At 44.7% G+C, this 19,404-nt stretch overlaps 1 protein-coding gene across 2 annotated transcripts; it reads left to right on the top strand.

The window, feature by feature from the left end:
• The first annotated feature begins 14,051 nt into the window (after positions 1-14,051).
• On the top strand, positions 14,052-18,857 carry S1pr1 (sphingosine-1-phosphate receptor 1). 2 transcript variants are annotated; one of them, XM_074050885.1, is made up of 2 exons: positions 14,052-14,348; positions 15,928-18,857. In XM_074050885.1, the coding sequence occupies exon 2, from the start codon at positions 16,267-16,269 to the stop codon at positions 17,413-17,415; it is 1,149 nt and encodes a 382-aa protein (XP_073906986.1). In that variant the 5' UTR covers positions 14,052-14,348; positions 15,928-16,266; the 3' UTR covers positions 17,416-18,857. The 2 variants fall into 2 exon arrangements, with proteins under 2 accessions (XP_073906986.1, XP_073906987.1); XM_074050886.1 differs by lacking the exon at positions 14,052-14,348 and adding an exon at positions 15,162-15,532.
• Positions 18,858-19,404: the final 547 nt, after the last annotated feature.

The raw sequence follows: 19,404 nt of genomic DNA, 5'->3' as shown, positions 1-19,404 counted from the left end.
ATGTAATAAACAGAATTACCCAATGAAAGAGGAGAGGGAAAAAGGTTCTACTGGTTCCTGAGTGGAAGATGGATCAGAAATGAGTAGGAATGGACCTGGAGGAGGAAGTCACTACCAAAGCCCAGTGAGAAGTGACAGTGGCTTAAACGAGGATGGCAGTAGAGAAAGAGACACAAGGATAGACGTGAGATGTGTTTTGGTGACAGAACAGACAGAACCTGCTGAAGGATTGGATCTGTGGGCACAGGAAAAGGACAATCCAGGGTGACCCCAGGTGAATAATGACAAGAGACATTTATCCTGAACTGGAAAATAGAGCCAGGTGCTGGGAGCTCATGCTTGCTAACCCCGCTACTCAAGAGGCAGACATCAGGAGGATCACGGTTCGAAACCAGCCTGAACAAATAGCTTGCGAGACCCTATCTCAAAAACACCCAACACAAAAAAAATGCTGGTTGACTGGTGGAGTGGCTCAGATGATGAGATCCTGAGTTCAAGGCCCAGTAACTGCCAACCCCTCCCCACCAAAAAAAAGGCTAGTGGAGTGGCTCAAGTGGTAGAGAGCCTGCCAGCAAACTTGAGGTCCTGAGTTCAAACTCCAGCACCACCACCAAAAAAAAAAGAGAGAGAGAGATGAAAGGGAGACTAGGTGGCTGCCAAGCACAGGGATTTTTTTGGAAGGAGAAATCTCAAATTCCACCACCATAGTTAGATGATGGTATTGGAGATGTCTGAGATACCCAAGTGGAGACACTACCTACATTTTTTGTTTGCTTACTGTAGGTGGAAATAGCAATTAACTCCCTAAAGCTAGGAGCTTCTCAAAAATGACTTGATTTGGATATTTAAGTTTTCATTTGCATAACTGAAGGGCCCATTTAGGTGGCTTTTCAAAGAGTATAGAATCCTCTGACTCAAAGATGTAGTCAAGTGTCAAATTCTCCAGAAAACTGCTTGCAGTTTTGAAATGAATGTTCCTGGTGCCATTTTTTTTTTTTTTTTAGCCTCATTGAGGTTTTAATGACTTTGAAATCAAGTTGCAAACAGCTCAGGCTTCAGGCTCAGGTATCAGATTCTCCCTCCTGTAGCCTCCGCAGGAGAGAGGGCTCTCAGAACCATGTGCCCAAGAGTGCTAGCTCAGGTAGGGGCTTGAAGGACAGGCTGACTGACTGCACTGGATGACACACATCTTGGATCTCTTGGTTCCTACTACAATATGAGCATGATAAGGACAAGTATTTTATCTCTTAGTAGTTAGCATTTAGCATATAAATAAATCTTAATATCACTGAAGTCATAAGTCAATATGGAAGTACAATAAAAAAAATTAAAAAGATGTGAGGGGGGGGGATGTCCAAGAAGAAAGCCAATTTTGGGCCAGTGGGTTTTCCAGTGAGATATCCAAGGCTGTCTTACATCAGTGGTGACAACGTAACCAAGCAACCTGTTATTTTCTCTATGATGTGGCAAGCAACCAGGGTGACTGATCCCTTGCACTGGATGCCTGAATTTAGTAACTCAGACTTCATTAAGTGGAAATCCCTTCCTATGGGTGATGCAGTGTCAGGTGTGAGGTGGAATTTGAAGATGTCCTTAAATCTCCTTGTGAGAGTTCTACATTTTACCTCGGAGATTTAGAAATTTGGGCCTTTACTGAGAGTTTGTGTTTTCCACTGGATAATTTTCACTTTCTAACTTTTAATTGAAGTCATTTGATTTTTAGGCAGAAAGAAATATCACGAATATTTTTATGATTTTTGATTCAGTCAGTTAACAATACTCGAGTGACTATCATCCCTGGGACTATTCTGGGCCACCATCAAGACAATTGTCCTCTCTGGTGGGAGAAGATAAGCAAATTACAAACAAACCATGTGTTGGGTGATAATTTAAGTGCTCTAAAGATAGATACAGGAGGTGTAGTGTGGAGTGGGGTAGGGTGGGGTTGGGTCGGGGCGTTCTTGGCTAGGAGTCAGGGTTCTGAGACCTAAGTGAACTGAATGTGTGCTGTCTAAAGAACAGTAGGGACATTTCTGACATAAAGAGTGGCAAGTGTTGGCTGGTGAAATGGCTCAAGTGGTAAAGTGCCTGCCTAGCAAGCATGTGGCCTTGAGTTCAAATCCCAGTACTGCCAAAAAAAAGAAGAACAAGTGCAAAGGCCTGAAGTTGAGCAGTTGGTACACAATTATTCTTCAGTGCATTTAAATAACCAGACTTCAATTATTTTCCTTTTTATACCTAAAGCAGAAACTTGCATTTTGAAGGAGGAGGATATCAGGAGAGTGGTTACCATGCGACCTTCCAACGTTCCTCAGGGTTTTTGTTTGTTTTTAGACGGGATTTTGTAGCAGAAGCTGGACTTGAACTGGCAATGTCCTCCTTTAGCCTCCAGAGTGCAGGGATTATAGATGTGTGTCACCATGACTTAAACTCCTCAGTTTTTAACCAGTTTGCATTAGTAGAAATCCTCAGTTGAATGATGGGAACGTATACAAATCATGCTGTTAATCCAGTTGCTTTTCTGTTCAATTATCAACTTTCCTCTTGCTAGAGAGAAAAATCGTAAACAATGTAATATGTAAGAATTAGGATTAGGGCTGGAGATGTGGCTCAAGTGGCAGAGTGCCTGCCTAGCAAGTTCAAACCCCAGCACCACCAAAAGAAAGATAGATGGAAGGAAGAAAGGAAAGAAGGAAGGAAGAAGGAAGGAAAGAAGGAAGGAAGGAAGGAAGGAAAGAAGGAAGGAAGGAAGGAAGGAAAGAAGGAAGGAAGGAAGGAAGGAAAGAAGGAAGGAAGGAAGGAAGGAAGGAAAGAAGGAAGGAAGGAAGGAAGGAAAGAAGGAAGGAAGGAAGGAATGAGAAGAAAGAAGGAAGGAAAGAAAGCAAAGAATTAGTACTGAACCAATGTGGTGACACACATCTATAATCCCAGCACGCAAGAGGTTGAGGCAAAAGGAACCTAGGTTTGAGGACAGCCTGGGCTGTATAGTGGCAAAATCTAAAATGAATTAGGACTGGGATGCAAGAAAGCACACAAGGATAAAGTTTACTAAACTGGTTGAGTCTACACAATGTTTGGGGACATTTAAAAGACTGAAGGGCTCTGACTAACCATGTTAAGATCCTTAGGCACTTGAGAAGTCATTGCTCGCTTCACATGGATGACCTGTGTTGACTCAGGCTTTGTCATCTGGTGAAGGCCATCTCCTGAGGAGTGCTTGGTTACCCCTTTTCCTGTAGCCTGGGGGATTTTAAAGAAAGTGAAGTGGAATTTACTTTTTAAGTATTTTCTCATTTAGACATCTCACTGACTTAATTTGGCCTCTTCCAGGTAATAGGCATTAAGGTGATTTAGTAATGTTGATATTAATCATTAAAATTTTAGGAACTATAATATTTATAATTTGTGCAAATAGAATTTTCTGCTATGTGAGGAAAGGACAGTCTTCTTAATAAAAGTGCTGGAAAAACAAGATATCGTGATACAGAAGAGTGAAATTTGACTCCTATCTCTTACCATCTGTAAAAGTCAACTCAAAATGGATTAAGACTCAAATGCAAGACCCGAAGCTGTAAAACTACTGGAAGGAGGCACAAGGGAAGTGGTAAAGGATATTGGCAAAGGTGAGGGGATTTGGGAACAGATTTCCAAGCCCAAATAATGAAAGCAAATAAAGGAGATAATTAACAGAGCAGAGACAACCTACAGAATTGGAGGACGTATTTGCAAACTGTACTTCTGACAAAGAATTAGTACCCAGTATAAGTAAAGAGCTTAAAAAATAGCAACCCTGGGGGGGGGGAGAGGGAGGGGGTGGGAATTGGGGGGGGGGAAATGGCCCAAATAATGTATGCACATGTGAATAAATGCATAAAAAGAAATAGCAACCAAACAAAGTGGAAAGTAGACTTCGATAGATGTTATTCAAGAAGACATCTAAATGGCCAAAGAGTATATGAGAAGATGCTCAATATCCCTAAGCATCAGGAAAATGCAACTCAAAACCCAAATGAGTCATCACCTCACTACAGTCAGAATGGCTTTTCTCAAAACAAAAGAAACCAGTGCTGGAAGGAAGAGAAGGAAGAGGACCCTTGCACATTGTCAGGGGGGATGTAAATTAGGACAGCCATTGTGGAAAACAGTGTGGAGGTTCCTCCAAAATTAAAAATATAGTTATCATCTGATTTAGTAATTTCACTACTGAGTATATACCCAGAGAAAAGGAAATCAATTTGTATGCTTATGTTTAGGCAGCACTATTCACAACAGCCAAGAAATGGAGTCAGCCTGTGTCTACCAACAGATGAAAGGAATATGTACGTATACATATAATGGAGTACATATAGATATATAAAATGGAGTGCTATTAAAAAGCATGAAATCTTGTCATTTGTGACATTATAGATGGAACTGAAAGACAGTAAATGACACAGACAGACAAATGGGTGGAATCTGAAAAAATCGATCTCATTGTAATTGAGAGTAGAACAGTGTTTACCAGAGGCTGGGGGAGTTGTGTGGAGGGAGACGGGACTGTCTGGTGACCAATACCGAGTTATAAGGAGATAAGAGTAGGAAGGTCTGGTGTGCTGTTGCACAACAGGGTGACTGTAGGTAACAATGGCATACAGGGAAGCAACGATAAATGTTGGATGATTTGAATACTACACAATGTGCAAAGCATTACATGGGACTCCATAAATATGCACAATTGTATGTGTCAATTAATTGTGAATAAAAAAATAAAAGGTATAACTTCATCCCACATTACTAGACAAAATTTTCTGAAAATGGAAGGCTGTGATTAAGATGGTCTGACTTAAAATATATAGATGAAAACTTGGAGTGAAGCAAGGGACCCCCAAACATAGGTAAACATCCATCAGGATGACAGAAACACTGAAGAGGAGAGACACAAGTTATTGGCTGTAAGAGAGTGGCTCACAGACAGAGGCAACAGTTTAAAACTCATCCTGTAATTTGAAATTCAATTAAAAGGCAAAAGGAGGGCTGACAGAGAGGCTCAAGTGGAAGAGCACCTGCCTAGCAAGTGTGAGGCCCCCCCAAAAAAGCAAAAGGATACATCTGACTTATGATCTAGCTGCTTTCAAATGGCCACTCCCCAGTTGCTATAATTCAGGATAAGTGTGACAGACATTTCATTTGCCCTTTCATAGATGTTTCTCGAGCATCTTTCTTGCCAGTTGCTGTGCTAAGTCCTAGTATGTAATATGCAGCAGTAAAAGAGACAGACAAAACAAAGCCAGTCTTTATGGAACCTGCATTCCGGCAAGTGATTCCAATAACGAACAAACCGCTAAGCGTTAGAGAACAACAACTACTGATCGTCTTGCCTTCTTCCCTCCCTCTTTTCCTAATGCCCGTCTTTCCTCTCTGCATCTCTTTATCCCCTTGGGTTTTGCTCAGGTTAGTTTACCAAAGTGGAATTCCACAATTGAGCAGAGATGACTTACGAAGGCATCCAAGGACAAAGTGGTCTTACTGAATGCTGGAGCTGTTCCCCTGGAGTTCCATTGGCCCTCACACCTGCAGCACTGAGGGGCCCACCAGCCATGTGTGTGCCTGCTGCTCTCATCTGCCACCCACGCTCTAGAAGCCTTAAGCCTACCCCACCACCGGTCCAGCAAGGTCTCAGGACAGGCAGAATAGAGGCCTGGCCAGGCCTCTTTATTCTTAGTCTTGCAATTGAAGGAGTCTTAAATTGGTGGTGTTGGGTGAGGGGAGGCTGCAGTGGCAGGAGATTGCTGTGAGGGAAACAAGACCCAGAAAAGAAGTCAGCGTGTGCTGGGGGTGGACAGGACATTTGAGGCACAAAGCACGGGGAGACTTCTCCTAGCCCACGGAAAGAGTCAACTGACGGGCCCAAGGTTCCAACTTCCATTCCCTCCTCACTGGACATGCTGCCTCTCAGCCAAGGGTAGAGTTCTTCTGAGGCCATCCTGATGCCATGCCACAGAGCCTAAGTCTGTCATGGCAGTGGCACCCAATGCCATCCACTCAGCAAGGCCAACCCTAGTCACTCAGAGGACAACACAAGGCCAAAACCTCCTTTGCTAATTCTCAGTGTTGTCGTCTGATATTTTATTATGTGTTCATTTGCTTTATTATTTGTCTCTTTTATAGGAATATAAATTCTGCAGTATCATGGGTCTTATTTATCTTTTGCAAGTCTGCAACCCTGGTTTCTAGAAGAATTCCTTCTGGTCCCTAGCAGTCAGTCAATGAAAGCATTGTGAAACACATGGCAAATGTCTATGTGGTCGCTATAATTTCAAAATTCTGTTACCTTAGTTTCTTATTGGTACTTAATTCCCAATGATTTGGACCATTGAAGCTTTTATTTCTCCTGGTGTATGTTTATTGATTTATAAGCACATGTATGAAATATTTCTTTAAGAAACCTGATCTTTTTGCGACATGGGGACCCTTTCTCTCCCAGGAAGATCACCCGTCAACCCTAAATTGGCAGAATGAACAGCTCTTAAGGTACTTGGGAAAGTGACTCTGGTGACTCTAATGCTGAGACCAGCTTAGAGGAAGCTGTCATAAAGATGGATTGAGGACCTAAGAAGGCAGTGGGAAGATGAGGAGGAAATGAATTCAGAACCTCCACAATGGCCTCAAAGGACAATTTCCCACTGGGGTGAGCGAGAGGGAACTGCCCTGGCTTTTCTGATGAGCTGAATGATGACACTCTAACTCATGCACACAACACAAGGAGGTGGAGTTATTTTAAGGCAGGAGAGTGGTGAAAAAATGACACAGTTGGGTCTTAAATAATTTGATCTTGAGGTGCTTACAGACACGTGAATGGAGGTTTCCAGTAACTACTTGGAAATTGAGTTTGCAGCTTAGGAAAGAGGTAGGTGAGAGTTGCATGGCCCAGAATTATCTGAATGTCTGAGACAGACAAAGCCCCGGGAGGATGTGAGATGTTTCAGGAATGTGTAAGTGGGTCAGAGGGAAGGCCAAGGATGCAGCATTTGGAGAGCTGGTGGGCATAATAGGGAAAAGCTGTGAGACACTGGACAAGTCACTTATGCTTTCTGGGACTCAGTTTTCTCATCTATAAAGTAGGCTATTGAATAAAACCTATCTTATAGAGTTGTTGAGAGGATAAATTTATTATACACAAAGTATTTAGTACAATGCCTGGCACATGGCCCAAGTTGTATAATTACTTTTCCATTATAGGAGTTTGGATGTTAAAGGTGACACAGAAAAAGAATCCAGTCAAGAGCACTGGGAAGAACAGTGAGAGTCCAAAGAGAAGAAGAGAGAGCCTTGCTTCAGAAGGCACAGTGGGGAGTCTGAGGAAGGTAGTTGCTAGGCTTGGGGCTGGCTTGGCTAGGGAGTCATTCTGTGTCTGAAGAAAGGGCAAGGCCAGGAGAAGGGCATGGGGTTAAGAGAAAATAGAAACTTCTGGAGACATGGCTCAGGTGGTGCAGTACCTGCATAGCAACCACAAGACCCTGCATTCAAATCCCAGTACCACCAAAAAAAAATTTAAGTGGATAATAATTAAAAACGACCTCTGCTCAAAAAATGGTGAAATGGACACTTTCACTTCCCTCTATGGCCAGCACTTCAATGATGTCATAGTGAGCAGATTTTTTTCTTCATAAACAGAGAGGAGGAAAAGACAAGGGATGATAGCAGCAAATTTTGGAAACCAAAATGTGGACATATATTAATTTTCTTACTACAACTAAGAAAACTGAGAACTGAAGCTGCAATGGAAGAGACATAAAAGTAAGCTGAGCTGCTCAATAGAACACCAGAAAGTCCTAGAAGTTAGGGTGGAGGCATCTCTCAAAGTGGAGACTGAAAATTAAGATGAAAAAAAGAAAGTCCGCTGAAGAGGCAGTTAGGGCCAAGCATAGTGGTACGTACCTGTAATCCCAGAACTCAGAGGCCAAGGCAGAAGGAGCTCAAGTTTGGGGCCAGCCTGGGACCATGTCTCAAAAAATTAAGGAAGAGGAGAAAAAGAAGACAGGCGGGTATGGTGCTACATACCTGTAATTCCAGGACTTGGGAAGCTAAGACAGGAGGGTCATGGGTTTAGCCCAGCCTGGGCCACAAAGGGAGATTGTGTCTCAGGAAAGAAAGACAGAGAAAGTAGGGGAGGACAGGGAAGGAGAGGAGAGGGATGGGGAGATGGGAGGGGAGGGGAGGGGAAAGGAAAAAGAAAAAGAATATGGAAAAGGAAGAAGCAGCAGTTAGACTCATCTCCACTCCCTCATTCCACCTCCCCAGGGCACCATATGTCCTGGATTGAAGCAGAAGACTCCAAGGGTAGAGTGGGTATGTTGACTGGCTGCTGGATGCCTCAGTGAAGACTGGAGTGGATGGCTGTGCACTGCATGGTGGGATAGTCCAGCCCCTCTCACCTTGTCTCCCTGAATGCTGAAACCAGCTTTGTAACCCCCGGATGAATGAAAACCCCACAAGGGAAGACCTAAAAGTATTGACAGCTGACAAGCGGGAAGCTCCTGTCACAATGGAATGATTCAGGCACAAGCATTTCCAGTCTTTTTTTTTTTGGATTGTTTGAGACAGGCTTTCGCTATGTGGTTCAGGCTGACCTCAAACTTGTAATTCTGCTTCAGTGTCTCAAGTGCGGGGATTACAGGCATGTACCATCATGCCTGGTTTCCACAATCTTTTTGGTGTGGGGGTAAAATCTTAAGAAATGAAAGCCAGGAGAAATGACCCAAACATTGTATGCACATATGAATAAAAGAAAAAAAAAAAAGAAATGAAAGCCAAGGATCACCTGTGATGTCAGTTATTAGGGACTGAAAGAAACAACACAAAGGACCTTGGAAGAAAACAAGAAAAAACAGAATGAAGAAAGAGAGAGAGAGAGAGAGAAAAGAAAGAAGAAGAAGAAGAAGAGGACATGGAGGAGAAAACAGTGTCAGCGTATGCAAATTATTTAAAATGTGAGGCAATATTCAACACACAAAGAAAACTGAAAGGGGAAATAAACGGTGAATTATTTTTTAAATTATTAAATCATACAAATATTCCATTTTAAAAATTATAGATACACCTTATTAAAATAAAAATTATTACTATTATAAAATTAATTATTGGTAGCATCATGTAAGTTTTAAAACTACTTTCAAATTTAAAAATATTAATGACTTTTGTTTCTGTGGTACTGGGGTTTGAACTCAGGGCCTACACCTTGAGCCACTCCACCAGCCCCATTTTTTGTGATGGGTTTTTTCCAGATAGGGTCTCACGAACTATTTGCCCAGGCTGGTTTCGAACTGTGATCCTTCTGATCTCTGCCTCCTGAGCCACCGGCACCTAGCTGACTTTTATTTTCTTACATAAGATGTAGAATTTCAAAACATTCTATTTTTTTTTTTTTTTACTGTTTTGTTTTACAGATTTTTTTTTTCTTTTTTTGGCAGCACTGGGGTTTGAACTCAAGGCTTCACACTTCCTAGGCAGGTGCTCTAGAAGCCACACGTCTAGTCCTGAAAACATTCTAAATACTTTCTTGTGCTCTGACAATAAATACACTTAAAAACTGAGATAATCAATAACCCGATTGCTATTGATGTCTTTATATCATAGTGACTTGTCTTTGATTATTTATTTTTTTTTTGGTGGTGGTGGTACCGGGGCTTGAACTCCGGGCTTTGTACTTGGTACACAGGAGCTCTACTGCTTGAGCCACACCTCCAGGCATTTTTGCTCTGGTTATTTTGAAAGTAGGGTATTGTTTTTTGCCGAAGTTGGACCCTATCCTCCTATTTTGCTTCTTGTCACAGCTGGAATGACAGATGTGAACCACCGTGCCCAGCTGTTGGTTGAAATGGGGTCATAGTAATTTTTTACCCACACTGGTCTGGATCTCAGCCTCCTGGGTACCTAGGATTACAGGCGTGAGCCACTGGCACTGGTTTATAGTGACATTTTGAACTTTATAATGTTTTTGTCCACGTCAGGTTTTTGGATGTCAAATAAGCAGGAAATGTATCTTTTTCTTTAGTTCTTATGATTCATAGCTTCTCATATGGAGTATTAGCAATTGGAGGACATGTGCACCACCTCTATTCAGAACCTGAATCTTGGAGCTGGTGGAGGGGCTCAAGTGATAGAGCACATGCCTAGCAAGCACGAGGCCCTGAGTTCAAATCCCAGTGCCACCAAAAACAAAGCAAAACAAAAAAAAACCCACCGTGAATCTTCCTTATAATAATGTGCTCTTGGTATGATCCATACTTTTGATACAAATTGTTTCTCAATATCAGAATAATTTCTACTGATTTAATTGCTCATTTTTCACTTTTTGTCTCATTTCTATTAATTTTGGATAAGATTTTTTAATCAATCGTTTAATAAATGAATTTATAGGTAACAGAATAAGTGCATTTTGTTCATCTAAATGGCAAATCTATAATTTCTCACATTTTTATTGCAAACAATAAAATAATAAGCACATGTGAAAATGATGACTGACGTTTTTGTATAATTTTTGTCAACATGGAGAAGTGTGTGGAATGTGAATAATTATACATGCTGAACTTTTAGATAGATTCGGAGAACTCAGGGCCTCTTGCTAGGCAGACGCTCTACCCCTCAAGCCCCCACCAGCCCATTTTTGTGGTGGGTTTTTTCAAGATAGGGTCTTGTGAACTATTTCCCTGGGGATGGATTTGAACCTCTGCCTCCTGAGTAGCTGGGATTCTAGGCGCCCAGAGACACCTGTCTTAGTTAGGTGTCAACAAGATCCAAATCTTCTGAATATAGTTTGTGCATTGTGTCTTTGGAAGAAGTTTCCCCAACCAGCTCTGGCGCTGCAGAGAGGGCAGCCACAGACAGTGGTCACAGTTCTCCTGAAAACCATTTCTACACTAGGGTGGCTGATGCTTTATATGGAACAACTGATTCTCACGCCATGTCCTTCTAAACTCGGTGTGGCCCAGACTCAACCTCTCCCGGCCAGATCCCAGCAATGCCTTCCGTACTCCATAACCACCTACAGGCCAGGGAAAATGACAAAGAAAGGCCCTCCTGAAGGGATGACATCGCTGTCAGCCAATAATGGCAAAATGTCTTTCTTTTAATGTTTTATCCAAACATATAACCATGTGGACATATTGCTAGGGCTCCTTCTAGGACCTTGGAAACAAAGACCTCTGGGTTGAACTTTCATTAATTTCAAATTATTTTGCCTCTAACGATAGCAATAACATTTCAGAAAGCAGGTCTGGGGTTGTAGCTCAGTGGTAGAAGGCTTGCCTCGCATGTGGAAGACCCACCCTCTAATTAAAAACAAAAAACAAACAAATTAATATGTGTAACTGACATGTCAAACCTTAGAAAGTTGAAAACGGACTTGTAGGCAGGGAATCCTAGAAGCAAATTCAATTCTCACTAAAGCTCCTTGAATAAGATCAAGAATTAGAAGCACCGGGATTTTTGAAAGAGAAAACCAATGCTGATCTGCAAACTCCACGTCTGACTGAAAGGCATCCAGCATAGCAGAAAGAAAATGTTGTGAACACACCCCACCAACTTCCCTCTAACCCAACTGTAGTGACTGTTTTCATTATCTCCGTTTACATTCATTTACATATTTGGGGTTTTTTTTACATAAAAGTTATCTTTGTAGGACTGGAAGTGTGGTTCAAGTGGTAGAGTGACTGGTTTGCAAGCTCAAAGCCCTGAGTTCAAACCCCAGTCCCACTAAAAGAACCCACCAAAAACACAGTGGGTGGGTGGCTGGGGGGGACAGCTGGACTAAATGCCTGGAATTGCCAGGGAAGCCATGGAGGGAAATAACTTTCCTACTTTCCAATTTTGCCTATCTCACAGGTGTGTTCTAGGAATGAGTGTTACTGAATAATCACCTGTGAGAAATATTTGTTTTTTTTTAAACGTTAGGTCCGGATGGGAGGTGTGGCTCAAGTGATAGAGTGCAAAGCCAAGTTCCACCAGAAAACAAACAAACAACATTGGGTCAGTATTGAATGTCGTCCTCACCAACGACAAGAAACAGAACTGACTCCCCTACGTAATTCTTTGACAGTTTGAGGTTTATCTCAGTGGTTTGCAGTAGTCTATGGTCACGTCCCACATTAACCAACTTTCTTTGTATGTCTGGGACTCAGCTTATTTGTAAAATTTGGACAATAATAGTACCTAGCCTGTAGGGATTAAACTGTAAGGATTAAATGAGTTAATCTGGGTAACACTTAGTGCCTGATACACAACTACACATCTGGGTACAATTGCTCCTGCCTATGATCCCAGCACTTGGGAGGCAGAAGCAGGAGGCCAGCCCGAGCCATATAGCAAGACACTGTCTCAAAAAGAAAAAGGAGGTGTGGCTCAGGCGGCAGAGCACCTGCTTAGCTTGTGCAAAGCCTTGCAGAGGAGATATATATGTGTACACTTTGCATACCTGGACAGTCCGGAACTTCTCTGGTCTTAAAAGGATGTTCATAGCATATTTTATTTTATATACATTTTGTAGACGTGTAGTCAGAAATGACTACAAATTTTAAACTTCTCTAGAAGTCTGCTTCTCTCTAGGAACATACATCTCAGTACTTAACTGTTTATTGACTGGTGTCATTTGAGCTAGGAGACAAAGCAGTAGTGAGGTTTTGGAATGCCGCTGTGCCTAGTATTAGCTGGGAACTGCTCAGGTCACTTAAGCTGTCCTAGTGGTGGGGGATGGGAATGGCTAATTCCTCCCTTTTTGGGGGTACACATACCATGTATCTCCCCTTTCAAATACACCGGGTCAGCGTGGTCCGGAAGCGTCTGGAGAACCGTTAGCTTAGTTTCCACGCTGCAAGTACCTACTGTTGAACTTGAGGGTGTGTGTTGGGTGTGATGCGGTAATGAGGGCCTCTGCTGTAGATGAGGGTTTTAAGGTGGCTGTGAATTAACTGTCACTTTTTTTTTTTTCTTTTTGTAAACTCATGAAATCCCAGAAGCCAGGGGTCTGCTGTTTATTCGTTCTGAGTCATTCAGGTACAGGGCGTGTCTGTCAATTGAAACTGCAGAGCGCTGGAAGGTTTTGAGTTCACATCTGCCAGGATGGGAAGGCGGTGCGACCGGGGACCCGGTGGAAGCCTCTTGTTAACAGCAGAGCAGTGCAGAAGTGCCTTGGACTGGGAAATCCGCCAGATCTGACCAAGGCCCACCACTCACGACTTTAGTATCAAAGTCAAAAGACAAGGGTGGGAGGGTGTAAAAATGTGGACATTTGGGGACTCTGAGTCCTGTCCCAAGTAGGGAGAGAAGAGCACCCGCCCTCAGCTGGCAGCTGCTGGCTCTGGATTGTGCCGGGCCGGGTGGTTCTTCTTCCCCTTTGCAAATTCCTGAGCCGCCCAAGCTTTGAAACGTCTGGGTGTCCGGCAGGAGCCCACCTCCCCAAAGGTCTCACGCTGGCCAGATCTGGGACACTATGAACCCGGTCCGGTTCACAGTACGCCCGCCCGGGGAAGCCACTTTCTGTCTCCCCCGCCCCCACCCCCGGCCACAAGTGCTTAGGCTTCGCCGGCACCAGGGGTGGATGGTGACCAGGGGAGAGAGGATCGTCCCAGCGGGTCCCTGTGGTGTGGGCTGGCCGCCCGCTTCGCCCTGTCCACCTGTTCCCTGGAAAGCGGCCGGGACCCTCCGGGCTGCGGAGAGGGAGCGACCCCGGGGGACGCCGGTTCACAATCTCGGGCTGCTCAGATCTCCCCAGGTCTCTGGGGTGGGAGCACCAGGCAGATCCCCTTATGACTTTTAAGTCCTTAAGACTTTAAGGGAGGGGGGAAGAAAAAGTTTGCAAAGGTCCCCACCTCCTGTGGTTTCCAGGGTCGGATGAATCCTCTCCATGTATCGCTTGGGAACTGACGAGGGACGTGATTTCTTAATCAGAATTTAGGGGCACTAGGCTCCACCTCTCTCTCTCTCTCTCTCTCTCTCTCTCTCTCTCTCTCTCTCTCTCTCTCAGTTGCTGGTTGGGGAGGAGGGCTTCCTTTTCTTTTCTTCTCTGGTCCCTCCCCGGATCGGGGGCCCCGGGGCTGGCCGGGGGCGTGAAGGGTTAAAGGCATTAACCCCTCCCCGCCTCTTCCTAAGGAAGCCACCGGCCAGGCGCGGCGCTCGCTGGGATCCTTGGCCTCGGCGCGGCGCGGGCAGCGGGAGCGGGGCTGGCCATTGGAGCGCAGGGCCGCGCAGGGAGGGACCCCGACTCCGGGGACTCGGCGCGAGCGGGGCGCCGCCAGTCTGGGCGGCCGCACCATGCGGAGCGCGCCGTGCGGACCCGGGGCGCCGCGGTCGCAGCTGCGTCCAGCCTGAGCCAGGTAGGGGCCGCGCGCTGGGGGCGCGGGGAGCGCAGGAGTCCAGCGGACGCAGGGCCTGGGGGAGTTGGGGGGAAGAGGGGTTCCAGACAAAGTTTCCATCCAGAACCGAGCCTACAAGAACTTTGCAAACGTCCATCTGTGGGTGCTGAAGACAGGCACCTCGCAGCTCCGAAGTGACCCATGTGGATGGGATCGATCTTGGGGACAGAGTTTGGAGACCCGGCTGGTGGGGGGAGGGTAGTGAAAGCTGTGGTTCCTTAAAAGAGAGAAAGGGAAGACGGTTATCTTTGGAAGTCCCAGAGACAAAAGACAGGAGTTAACGACTGAAACTCGCACTGCTGAAGAGTAGGGGGAGAATTCAGAGGGGAAAACGCCAAACCTGGCGCAGGCAGTCTCTGCTCTCGCGAAAATCCAGCAATTTTGATCATTACCTTGAAACACTTCACTTAAAAGCAAGCTTCCCCTGCCAGTGCTCTGTCGACCCTTTCCCACGTTCTAGTTCTGGGAGAAGAGGCGAAGTGTTTGGGGGCGCGCATTAAATCAAACTGCCCACGCGAATTTAGCAATGCGCCCCACATCCGATTGCGCGACTTCTGGAGAGGGATGTTTTGCACTTGAAATCTGAAATGTGCTGGCATGTTTCGTTATCGTTAGTAGTGTAACTTTTATGCTTGTGTGTGGGTAAATTAAAAATATCCTTAGGTAACCAATGTTTGAAACTTCGGGGACCCCTGCAATCTCGTATGAATGGGTGGTTTTTATCGAATACCTTTACTCGTACTTGGCTTTCGAGAAAGCAAAAAAAAAAAAAAAAAAAAAAAGAAGAAGAAGAAAGAATAGCAGTTGCTTCACGGAGGCGCAGTTTTCCTGTTTATCGCAAGGCCTGGGCGCGCCTGGCAGCCCACACCTCGCTGCGCCCTCGGACCCCAGCACACCTGCTCCTGGAGTTATTAATAGAGCCCAGAAAATGACTTATGCTGTCAAATGATTTTTTGCAAATTGACCTTCTTGCATGGCAATTAGGAGTTAGGGCTGGTCTTTTTGAGCTTGGGGCATGGGGTGCAGTGTGTGTGTGTGGTGTGCGTGTGTGTTGGGGGGAGGGGGGCAGAGATGTGCGTCTCCGCCCTCAGATTTAGCAGTTGGGTCTCTTCCAAGGGCAGATCTTGCTGGTGGCGAGCGCGCAGGTGAGCTGGTGACCGCTTTGGAGAGTCTCCCTGGGCTGGAAATGGAGGTGCAGGGAGGGCCAGGGAGAAAGGGGAGAGAGGAGAACTAACTTAGGATGGGACACTTTTCTCCAGGTGTCCCATTTCGGTGGATGTCACCATAGGGAGCGTTTTCTTGTAGTCTAGTTGGAGTTTTCAGTCTGGGTAATTTGTTTCTCTCTCTCACTTTCTTTTTTTTTCCTTTTTGCCAGAAATGGTAATTAGATTAAAAAAAAAATCCTTCTCCATTGCGCTCTCCCCAAGTTTTCTTAGAACAAACCAACAGCAAAATTGGAGGAAAGCCTTAGCCAGAATGAATAATGCTAATGTGCTGTGGCTTTTTTCCCTGACTCTCTCTTCTTTGTGATTTGTTTAAGGCTGCGGTTTCTGAGGCCCACTCCAGCCAACGAAAAACCCACCCACCCACACACACACACACACACACACACACACACACACAGACACAGACACACAGACACACGCACACACACACACAGCCTGGAATTTTCCCTAAAACCACTCCAACGAAAAACCTACACACACACACACACACACACACACACACACACACACACACACACACACTCACACTCACACTCACAGCCTGGAATTCTCCCTGAAACCACTCCTGCAGCTTTGCGGCCAGCGCCCTCTAGCGTTCATCTGGAGAATTGACGCCTCCGGGGCCCCTGGGGACCCAACGCTCGCTGTCCACTATGGTGTCCCCAAGCATGCAGCTGGTCAAGGCCCTCCGCAGCTCGGTCTCGGACTATGTCAACTATGATATCATAGTGCTCCATTACAACTACACGGGAAAGCTGAATATCAGCGCCGACAAGGACAATGGTATTAAACTGACTTCAGTGGTTTTCATTCTTATCTGCTGTTTCATCATCCTGGAGAACATCTTTGTCTTGCTGACTATTTGGAAAACCAAGAAGTTCCACCGGCCCATGTACTATTTCATTGGCAATCTAGCTCTCTCAGACCTGTTGGCGGGCGTGGCCTACATAGCCAACCTGCTGTTGTCTGGGGCCACCACCTACAAGCTCACCCCTGCGCAGTGGTTTGTGCGAGAAGGGAGTATGTTTGTGGCTCTGTCTGCGTCGGTGTTCAGCCTCCTGGCCATTGCCATCGAGCGCTATATCACCATGCTGAAGATGAAGTTACACAACAGCAGCAACAGCTCCCGATCCTTCCTGCTCATCAGCGCTTGCTGGGTCATGTCCCTCATCCTGGGTGGCCTGCCCATCATGGGCTGGAACTGCATCGGCACGCTGTCCAGCTGTTCCACCGTGCTGCCGCTGTACCACAAGCACTATATCCTCTTCTGCACCACCGTGTTCACCTTGCTCTTACTCTCCATCGTCATCCTCTACTGCAGGATCTACTCCCTGGTCAGGACTCGGAGTCGCCGGCTGACCTTCCGGAAGAACATCTCCAAAGCCAGCCGGAGCTCTGAGAAGTCGCTGGCCTTGCTGAAGACGGTCATCATCGTCCTGAGTGTCTTCATCGCCTGCTGGGCACCGCTCTTTATCCTGCTCTTGCTGGATGTGGGCTGCAAGGTGAAGACCTGTGACATCCTTTACAAAGCAGAGTACTTCCTGGTGCTGGCTGTGCTGAACTCGGGTACCAATCCCATCATTTACACCCTAACCAACAAGGAGATGCGCCGGGCCTTCATACGGATCGTGTCCTGTTGCAAGTGTCCCAGCGGAGACTCCACGGGCAAGATCAAACGCCCGATCATCGCAGGTATGGAGTTCAGCCGCAGTAAATCCGACAACTCCTCCCACCCCCAGAAGGACGATGGGGACAACCCAGAGACCATTATGTCTTCTGGAAATGTCAACTCTTCTTCCTAAAAAGAAAATTTCCCATTCTTGGGAAGCACTCTTATTTGGGCACCCGCCACCCCAGCGTTTGAAAGATGCCTCTGGGCCTCAACCTTGCTAGGAAGGAGCTGCTGCAAGCCAGAGAGGGAGGGAAAGAGAGAGAGAGAGAGAAAGAGAGAGAGAGAGAGAGAGAGAGAGAGAGAGAGAGAGAGAGAGAGAGAGAGAGTGAGTGGGGGGACAAGGCACAGCTTGATGGGCTGTTGGTGGTAGTTGGTTCCTGTGAACAATGGCACTGGGGAAGGGTGGAGATCAGGTTCCAGTCTGGAGCCGATTTCCTTCCCCTGCCCCGACCCCTGGAGCTTTGATTTTGCACTGAGCCAAAGGTCTAGCATTGTCAAGCTCCTCACGGGGTATTTTTGGCCCCTCCTCAAAGACTTAGGTCCCTTGGGAAAGGGTCTCTTTGGAGCTTTGAGATGTTTTCTTTCACTTTCAAACCCAAGAGAATGTGTGCACTTCTGCTTGTCTTGGGAGGCTCTGCATATCACACCCTTTCCTGCCCCTCCGGGATTCTTCTACATTATATTGTAACTACCCAGCGTTCAGGTGGGAGGAGGTTGTGGTCTGGTCCTTGTCGCCATCATCTGTGACAAGTGGGCTGGGTGGTAGGTAGGCAGTGAGAAGATGGAAATAGTTCGGAGAACTAAAGCAATGTCATTTGCTGAGTCCAAAGTTTCCACATAAGTTGGACCAGGTTTTTGGAATGTGGTTCAAGTTACTTTGAGTTTTGGGGTTTTTTTTTCAGTGAAATGTGTTTTTTTTTTTCTTTCAGTGAAATGAATACCCATTGTAGTTACAGTCAGAATAAGGAAATCCAATTTATCTAAATAATATCAGTCATGGTCTTGAGAAACCAACAAAACCAGGTGAAAATAGGAGTTACCTTTTGTAAACCAAGAGAGATTTCTCAATTTCTAGCCAATGCCTTCATTTCTAGCAAATACGACATCTGTCTTTGGCACTTTTGTTGATGTTTCTTTCAGACTGTTGTGTGATTTCATTTCGACCAACAAGATGGTTGTATTTTGTGGTGTTAAAAGTACTCTTCATGATTTTTGAATGTATTTGTTTCAGCAGAAGTAATTTTATGGGTTTTTTTCCTAACCTGTGTTAACAGCATTGAATGTGCATTACTTAAGAAAATTCCACCCTCTTGTGCCCTTGAAAGCATTACTTTAACTGATAGGGAACACCAGAAGTTTTTCAGTACAGCTGTTCATTAGATAGTAATTAAAGGTGTGTATAAATGTTACAAAGAATAAAAATATATTACTGTCTCTTAGTATGGTTTTCAGTGCAATTAAACTAAGAAATGTCTTTTTTTTAAGTATTTAATAGGCTTCTGACTTTTGTGGATCATTTTGCACATAGCTTTATCAACTTTTAAACATTAATAAACTGATTTTTTTTAAAGATCCTTTTGTGAAGAGCCTTTTTCTAAATTGTTATGGTGATATTCTCTTTTGATTGTGGAGTTCTACAGGATCAAAGTCAAGGACAAATTTGTTATTCTTTGAAGGATTTTACCTTAACACACTGGAGTGTAAAAAAAAATGTGGTTTGCTTAGAAACCACTCTATCTTTTTCAGGAAGAGAAACTTCAATAAGTTAACATTGAAGATTTGTAGAAGAATGAGATAAAAACCACCAAGCTTCTAAATACCACATTGGCAAATAAATGTAATTGAGTTTTAAATTGCATTCAGGCCAAACAAAATTAAGTACAGTTTTTCTGTTCTGAAATGTGGGCTTTCAAAGACTGAACACTGTGGTCAAATCTAATTTAAATTATGACACAGTGATCAGTTCAAGTTCATTAACCAAGTATACATTCTCCTTCTTCCACCCATATGCTGGGAAAGAGGGAACATTAGTTTGGGAGATATTAAACCACTCAAGTTTTTTTTTTTTTTTTTTAATTTTTAGCATGGATTTATTTTAGTATAGCAAGATTAAGTAAGA

The sequence above is a fragment of the Castor canadensis genome, chromosome 12, assembly GCF_047511655.1.
Source record: "Castor canadensis chromosome 12, mCasCan1.hap1v2, whole genome shotgun sequence".
NCBI lineage: Eukaryota > Metazoa > Chordata > Mammalia > Rodentia > Castoridae > Castor > Castor canadensis.
This window is presented reverse-complemented; position numbering and strand designations above follow the sequence as displayed.

Bases quoted from the DNA above. Each gene is read 5' to 3' on its own strand.
- S1pr1 (XM_074050885.1), top strand. From the start codon at position 16,267: ATGGTGTCCCCAAGCATGCAGCTGGTCAAGGCCCTCCGCAGCTCGGTC.